General features: G+C 40.5%; 1 protein-coding gene across 1 annotated transcript; it reads left to right on the top strand.

Moving 5' to 3' along the window:
• The first annotated feature begins 3,981 nt into the window (after nucleotides 1-3,981).
• Nucleotides 3,982-5,372, top strand: LOC129456799 (enteropeptidase-like). Its single transcript, XM_055226690.1, has 4 exons — nucleotides 3,982-4,141; nucleotides 4,253-4,390; nucleotides 4,590-4,709; nucleotides 5,266-5,372. The coding sequence occupies exons 1-4, from the start codon at nucleotides 3,982-3,984 to the stop codon at nucleotides 5,370-5,372; spliced, it is 525 nt and encodes a 174-aa protein (XP_055082665.1).
• The last annotated feature ends 3,147 nt before the right edge of the window (nucleotides 5,373-8,519 follow it).

Below are 8,519 nucleotides of genomic sequence, written 5' to 3' on the forward strand. Positions count from 1 at the left end.
AGAGACCAAGGGATCAAGCAAAAAAGGTAACAATGACCCAAGGAAGCAAGGGACCAAGGAAACAAGGATCCAAGAACACAAGAAAGCAAGGACCCAAAAAAATCAAGGAAGCAAGGGTCCAAGGATGCAAGGGACCAAGAAAGCAATGGACCACTCAACCAAGGAAAAAAGGACCCAAGGATCTAAGGAAACAAGGGACCAAGGAAGCAAGAGACTGAGAAACCAAGGGACCAGGGTGTTATGTTGTACGTGTTCAGGTCTGTGTTTCTTTAGTAAATGTAAACCCTCTGCATCTTCGTTAAACCTGCATTTCTTTTGTTTCGTGAGTGATAAGTCCAAACGTCACTGGATCGATAGAGCAGAAACGCCCTGATGCCCTCCCACAAGTCAAACGTCATCATTTACACAATGAACAACACTTAGTCATGTTTAGTTACTGAACAGGTTTTAGGGTTGATTAATGAGTTGATTAAGTTAGAACATTCTTAAACTCACCTTTGGCTTGTGCAGTTGTAAAGTTATATTTAATTATTAATCATAATCCATTAATTATTAATTTGAATTAATAATTAATTATCTTTTTCAGCCGATGTTTACTAACACACATCACTCATATTTTACAGTGAATATTAGTACATTAGTGTAAAATGTAGGTATCTGTACTTTAGGTGAGTACATTTTAAAGTGGATCCTTTTTACTTTTACTCCACTACATTTCTGAACTGTTTTGAAAAGTAAAAGCTTTTTTTTTTATTGTGTGAGACCTGCTGAAAAGGCTAAGGGTTTATATTTAACAGATTCATCATTTGCAAATAAAACAAAACAAAAATATACAAATTAAAACAGCCAGAAAATAAATAAATAAATAATCCAGTTGTTTCTGTTCAGCTCAAATATTTATCAAAATGACATTCAAATACTTGTACTTTTTATTTTAGGCACATTTGTAAGCAGGTACTTCAATATTTTTACTAAAGTAGATGTTTGGTTTTTTTGTTTTTTGTTTTTTCATGGAATCAATCAAAACATAATTTCGAGTAAGAGAAGGAATACAATTAGAAACATGTCCCTTTAAGTTTGTATTTTAAAGGCTGTGATCCAGAGAGAACATGTAAACTCCACACAGACACAGGGAGAACATGCAAACTCCACACAGACACAGGGAGAACATGCAAACTCCACACAGACACAGAGAGAACATTCAAACTCCACACAGACACAGAGAGAACATGCAAACTCCACACAGACACAGAGAGAACATGCAAACTCCACACAGACATAGAGAGAACATGCAAACTCCACACAGAAAGGCCCGGAGTTGAACCAGGGACTTTCTGGCTGTGAGGAGAGGAGGTCTGTGTCTGTCAGTGAATTTATGAGGAGCGTCTAATTTTGATGAATGAGTTTATGGAGCAGATTAAAGTTTATCTGAGACTGAAGTTCAGCAGCACCCACCCACAGCAGGACTGAAACAGGACTAAACCAGGACTGAAACAGGACTAAACCAGGACTGAAACAGGACTAAACCAGGACTGAAACAGGACTAAACCAGGACTGAAACAGGACTAAACCGGGACTGAAACAGGACTAAACCAGGACTAGAACAGGACTAAATCAGGACTAAATCAGGACTGAAACAGGACTAAACCAGGACTAACCTTCATGGTCAAAAATGTACACAAAAAATAAGGGAAAGCTGTTCCGTGTCGTTAACCCTGATAAAAATTTTGCCCTGTTTATGTGATTTAAAAAAAATAATAATCAGAGAGATAAAATAAATACCAGGAATTGATCCTCTGACCTTCGGTACCACTACTTGCTCAAATGAGTCTCTGGTTTCAATATTCATTTTAGTATTGATTAGTTCTCATTTCTGATACTTTTGACAGCCCAATCACAAATGTCGTCTGATTTGATCTTAGACATTCACATTTCACACACACAAAATTAGCAATTCCAGTTGAACCGTTTTTTTAGGATTAAAATTGTACTTCCTTTGTGGAATTCCGTAACTGTTACCTAGCAACCACACAGTACACTCGTCAATTCTTCCAATATTAATATTAATATTAATATTACTGTACACCGCCTGGTTAGAGTCAAATAATATTTCAATTGTTTGGAAATTTTAAATGTTTTTATTTTGAAAACCGGAGTTGTTTTTTTTTCCGGTAAACCGGAAGTAGCATGAACACACTGTTAGTTTAACCTCGCTCATTGTCGCACAGAGCGCAGTCTTTTCTCTCACGTGTTGGTTGAAAAAAAGAGGTGGTGAAGCGTTGATGCAGCAGTTTTGTTTTGCTGAATCACTCCTGGGTTAATCTTGGTGAGTTCACTCTGACTATGTGTTAAGACGCTAGATCATCATTTTAAGTTCATTGTGTAAAGAAATATATTGCTAAAAGTATTTTATTGACTGTAAGAAGGATAATTTATGGTGATATTCACTGTGTCATTAAAGGTGCAGTGTGGATATTTTACACTACAAAAGAAGCTAAGTAAAAAGCATTTGAAGATACAATTGCCATTTTAAGTGATTTAAAATGGGTAAAACCAGCAAAGCTGTTCTTTTTGTTAATTAAAACAATGTATTTAATTTATTTTGTCTAAGATCCTGTTAAAAGAGTTGCAAAGATGATCCATATCAGAAAATATGGTAAAAGTGAATGTGTTTTTCATAAATAAGTGAATGCATTGGTAAAATGTGATCATATTATTACATTTCATTGAATTTACTCTGGGTTGCATGATATATTTTAACAATATGAGGCATTTATTTGGAGAGTAACTGTAGTTACCCACTTGTTATCTATATTTAGTTATTTTCCATTTGATAATATAAATTTATGTTGTTTATGTTGTTTACGTTTAGGTGAATCTAATGAACCTAATTGCAGTTGCTTACACGAGAATTTGGATTATAAAACCTATTTTGCAAATACAGGTCAGGTTCTTTGAGTGATGCTCTCAGCCTTGGTGTCTAAGAGGTTGACGAGATCCATTGATGGCGAGCGTCTCAGCCGAACTGTGAGCCTCTACCACCCCATACGACGATCCTTTGGTAGGATTGTGTCAGTCCCACCGATTGACACCAACAAGAACCTACTCTGGACACATTCCATGATTTGACCTTTCCCCTGACTCACTGACTTGAACATTGATTGAAGTTGCAAGGCAACACTTTCCAGAAAGAATCCTCCTTTTCTCCTCGTCTCCTTGTTTCCTTGTCTCCTCTTTCCTTATCTCCTCTCTCCCTGTCTCCTCTGTGTGACCTTTGACCTCCAGGTGAGTGAGGCCTACTCCAGTTCAAGTCCTGCTCCGTGCTCTACTTCAGGTGAGAATCCACACCCTCCAGTGATCAGGATCATAACCAGATCTGGTCTTGACCAGGATCATAACCAGATCTGGTCTTGACCAGGATCATAACCAGATCTGGTCTTGACCAGGATCATAACCAGATCTGGTCTTGACCAGGATCATAACCAGATCTGGTCTTGACCAGGATCATAACCAGATCTGGTCTTGACCAGGATCATAACCAGATCTGGTCTTGACCAGGATCATAACCAGATCTGGTCTTGACCAGGATCATAACCAGATCTGGTCTTGACCAGGACTGTCATTCCTCATTTGAGTCAGAGGTGAATTGCATCAAAAGTGTCTCTGCACATGCTCAGATGTTTCTGCACAAACACTTGTCACTACGGCAACACAAATGGACAAACTGCATGTGATATTCTATTTATTTGTATTATTCTTTAAATCTGTTTATTTGAAGTGATCTGAGCCCTGCGCTGGTGTTAACAGCTCAGTTAACTGTTAAATATAAACCTCATCAAACTGTATTTGTGAACTCAGTTTCACTTAAATGAAGAACTAAGTTTTAACTGACAGAAATATTTCACTGTTTATAAAATAATGAAAACAAAGTCAAGCTAACGACACGACTGACACAAGTCGTCAAATGACTCAGATTAGGGAATGACAAGGATCAGATCGGGAGGTTTTCTTGTGGTGACCTTTGACCTGTGCTTCCTATTTCCTATGAGTGCACCAGAGGCGGAGCAACAGCTGGGGGCGGGGCTTCAACTTCTTCAAGGCTCGGGATTGGTTATTGATATGAGCAGCATCGGAGTGACAGGTGATTAAAATTTCAATTCATCCACTCACTCATCTGCTCCTGTCTGCTCCTGTGTGCTGCTGCTTTGGGTTTGTGACTAAATGTGGGTTGTGTATTTTTATCTTCATTCAGGCAAAGGAGTCATTTCGACCGCCTTTGTGACGCCTCCCACCTCTGAGACCCCTCCCACCTCTGAGACCCCTCCCACCTCTGAGACCCCTCCCACCTCTGAGACCCCTCCCACCTCTGTGAGCCCCAGCTCTTCTCCAGGTGAGTGCCGCTTTATGATATAAACTATAAAAAATGAACACCCAGGTTTCCTTACCTCAGATAATCACGGACCATTTATTTTGTGAATGGCACGAAATTTTGAAATTTAAATGGCAAGGCCCAAAACCCTGGATTTGATTCAAAACTTTAAAATGTTTTTTAAAGAAAATGATGTCTGGGGTCTGCCCTGCTCTGTCAGCTTCCTGCCCGGAGGGTCACATGCTCTGCTCTGACGGCTCAGGCTGCGTTCTGATCGATCGATTCTGTGACGGACACGATGACTGTCCCGATGGATCTGACGAAGACCAGCACACCTGTGGTAAAACATCTGTTACACACCTGTACCTGTCACACACAGACACACACACACCGGCGCATCTGTGGTAATAATTAGTTCTGTGGTAATATAAGTTAGTAACAGTAGTCAGGGCCGGCCCAGACTATATGCAGACTGACCAGCTGCTTGGGGCCCCGAGGCCACCAGAGGGCCCCCAAGAGCCTGTACATTTATTACATTAATATAATATATAATATTTTATTGTGCACAGGGCTTGTGTGTTTACAGCAGCCTAATTTATATATATATATATATATATATATATATATATATATATATATAACAATTAGGGTTAGGGTTATTTGTTTTATATCTATAGTAGTAAAATCTCTGCTGCTGCTACATTTGTTTTTGAGTCGGGCAGAGGTGAGGGCAGCTCTGTGTTTACACCGGAGCAAGGACCCCACATAATGTAAATGTAAACTCACTGTCATCAAATGGAACACATTAAATTCCACCAAAAACCTGTCTAGAATTCCTGCCCCCCTGTTCTGTTCTTGTGACTGTGGTAGTTGTGACATTCTGTTCTTTGAGACAGAGGAGGGGAGGGACTTCCTGCGGCTGTTCGAGGGCGTGGGGGCAGACCGGCAACTCATTGGTTTGTGCTTGCCTTACATTTGGACGTCCTCTCACCTGCTCTTCTGATTGGCTCTCGTCGTTCTCTCTAATCAGCTGACCTCTCAGGCTCCACCCCTCCAGGAAGAGTGTGGCTCCTGAGCAACCAATCAACAGTGGAGTTTGTGTCAGATGACCTGGGCGAGAGGCGGGGCTTCAGGGCCACATTCAATGCTGAGAATTTAACCGACATCAGCAGTAAGATACATTATCCACACCTTACAACATACTGACCCTATCCCGCAATATACTGAACCTATCTCGCAATACACTGACCCTATCCTACAATATACTGACTGAAGGATGGGTCAAACGTAGGTTTAACCCTCTGTCTCAGACGAGCAGAGGCTGAGCTGTTCCTTTGAGGACGGGTGGTGCTTCTGGAGACAAGACCCAGACCAGGACCAGGACTGGATCAGGACAAGAGGAAACTCCTTTCCCCCTGGGACTGGACCCAGCGTGGACCACACCACAGGATCCAGCTCAGGTCTGAACGAGAACTAGACCAGGACTGAACAAGAACTAAATCAGGATTGAAGTGACAATGAACCAGGACTAAACCAGGTCTTGTATGTTTCAGGGTTTTACGTGTCAACTGTGGATTGCAGACTTTCCGGATCCTGAGTCTTCCTTTGAGACCATCCTCTGGCAAATCCTGTCTGTCCTTCTGATAACTGCGCTCACTGCATATGCACTACAGCTCTACCCCTGTGCCACCACACATTTCTTGTTTTTCACGTATATTTAATTAAACAGGAAGAACCAGACTCTCTTTCTCATGAGTGCCCTGTTTTATAAGAAAAATGCATTAGTCTTTTACAGCGCTTTTCCACACGCTCAAAGACACTTGACAAGTTTTTTGCATTTTAAATTCACTTCATACTTGGTGAACTATTATTGTAACCACAGCGGCCAATGTGCGTCATCTGCCCCTCTAACCACCACCAACACTCACACACCACTTTCATACTGGGCAGTGTGGGTGAAGTGCCTTGCCTAAGGACATAACAGGTTTTTTTTTGCCACTGTGCCACTCACTGTGTCACCTGGTATGAGATTAGGCTTTAACAAGGAACTTTGGCCACAACAGCATAAAACAGCACAAAACAACTGTATAGTATATTTATGTATTAGCAGAGGCAGGTTTTTATTTATCATAATTCTTTATATAAACGCCTCATTCGTAGAGTTAGGCTCAGTTTTGTGTTGTATCTGTGCTATAAACTCTGCCATTTAAACCTAAAGATCTGTTCATAAAATAAATACTTTAATAACAAACTGTCAGAAAATCAGTTATTTACAACCAATAGGCACTTTGTCAGAACTTTAACTACTCATCTAGATAAGAGAATAAAACACAGAAGGCAGGTACTAGTTTTACTTGGGGGAGGGGGCAGAGCTTTCTACAGCTCGTCCTGCGCACAACCCGAGCATAGAGGTGTTAACATTTCAATAAGGGGTGGAAATTTACTGAAACAGAAAAGTCAAGAAAGCAGTGTCTGGGGTAGAGTGCAGATGTTAGAAGTCATAAGTCACGTGGTCAGAGCAGTGGTAAAACATGGAGAAATACACTGATAAAATAAGCAAAAATAAGCATAAAATCTAAAATCCTTTACATGAACCCTGTCAATTTTTTGTGAAAATGTGACTTTGTATACTCAGCAATAAACCAGAACTAGTCTAAAACTAAACCCACACGAAAGGAGGAGGAGGGGAGGTCTTAATGAGAGGGGCCTTAGTGAAGGAGGGAGAGGATGTTTTAATAAAGTAGGTCTTAGTGAGGAAGAGGGAGGATGAAGGGGGGAGAAAAATGAAGAGGAGGGTCGTGTTAATGAGGGAGGAAGAGAGGTGAGGGGGTGTCTTTATGGGGGAGAAGAGGAGAAGCAGATAAGGGGAGGATGAGGGTCTGAATGAGGGAGAGGATGAGGAGGGACAGAGCGAGAGAGAGGAAAAATCTCCTTAACCCTTCCTCACTATCATCGTCATTTTCACCATCTTCTTTATCATCACACTCTTCATATTCAACATGACTGCATCGTCAGCATCTTCATCTCATCTTCACCATGATCATGTTTATCTTCATATCCATCATAATCTGCATCATCATCTTCCTCTTTGCAGTTTATTCTTGTTTCCATTGAGGAAAAACCTGCACCGATAATTATACCTCATTACAATACAATAAAACTTTTTTTTATTATGTTTTTTTTCCCCACTATGAATATGTAGCATGTGGCTCAGAAAGAGGGTGAATTGATATTTTGGACTTGGATATCGAGTTGGGCTAAATCAGAAGAATTAAGTATCGGCTCACTGGGAGAGCAGTGTAATAAACCAGACTGGAACAGATTTACTTTTGGTGGTTGGTACCATGTATTGCAAGTAAAACATAAAACACACAATATTTACAAAATCTGCAGAATTTCAGTATCAGTCTCAATATTTTACCCTTAGAGTAAGGCAAAGTGCACTTTCACAGTTTAGTTTACACAATACAACAAACAATGCAGCACTCAATATCATCTCCCAAAAATGGAGGCATACAATAGAACAAAAATCAGGTTGCCACTGATATGGGCTTAATTGTCCATAAAATCTCCCTTTTAGTCCATGTGTTAAGGTTGTGAATGCGAATGTTTGAGTCTTTGGGAGGGACAGGCTGCAACAGCCTCCTACCAGACCGCAGGGGGCTGTAGAGTCGAATGTGATGTTCCAGTTCTTGGTAGGGCTCCTAGCTCGCCATCAAATATTGTGCCCAACCCGAGCACACCTGGCCTGTATTAAACAGAATTACCTTTTAGCAAAAGAAAAAAAAGCTATCGCTTTTAGTATTAGCTGTCTTTAGTTTAGTGGACACAAAATCCATGTAAAATACTGTTTGTATAAATACAATTACAATTTAAATTGACTATATTGACAGTAATGCACCGCGGTATATTAACAGGCATGTATGTCATGCTAATACTTCGTAGCACTGAACAATCAAACAGACTCACCAAATCCCCGTGTTTGCGTCAGAACCCGCGGTCTTTACTCAGCGTCCGTGATAATAGTCGTGGCTCCTGTGAGTTTAAAACATGTAACAGTAGTTTTAGAAGACGGATGGTGTTTAGTTATTGCAAAAGTAGCAGAGACACTTTACCTGTGCAGCTGCCCTGATGCACGTCCTCCAGCTCT

This window comes from Periophthalmus magnuspinnatus, chromosome 14 (genome assembly GCF_009829125.3).
Source record: "Periophthalmus magnuspinnatus isolate fPerMag1 chromosome 14, fPerMag1.2.pri, whole genome shotgun sequence".
NCBI classification, from domain to species: Eukaryota; Metazoa; Chordata; class Actinopteri; order Gobiiformes; family Gobiidae; genus Periophthalmus; species Periophthalmus magnuspinnatus.

Excerpts from the sequence above, each read along its gene's own strand:
- LOC129456799 (XM_055226690.1), top strand. The coding sequence starts at position 3,982 with ATGACAAGGATCAGATCGGGAGGTTTTCTTGTGGTGACCTTTGACCTG. Across the intron at positions 4,142-4,252 it reads GAGCAGCATCGGAGTGACAG|GCAAAGGAGTCATTTCGACC; the intron begins GTGATTAAAATT and ends ATCTTCATTCAG. Across the intron at positions 4,391-4,589 it reads GAGCCCCAGCTCTTCTCCAG|CTTCCTGCCCGGAGGGTCAC; the intron begins GTGAGTGCCGCT and ends CTGCTCTGTCAG.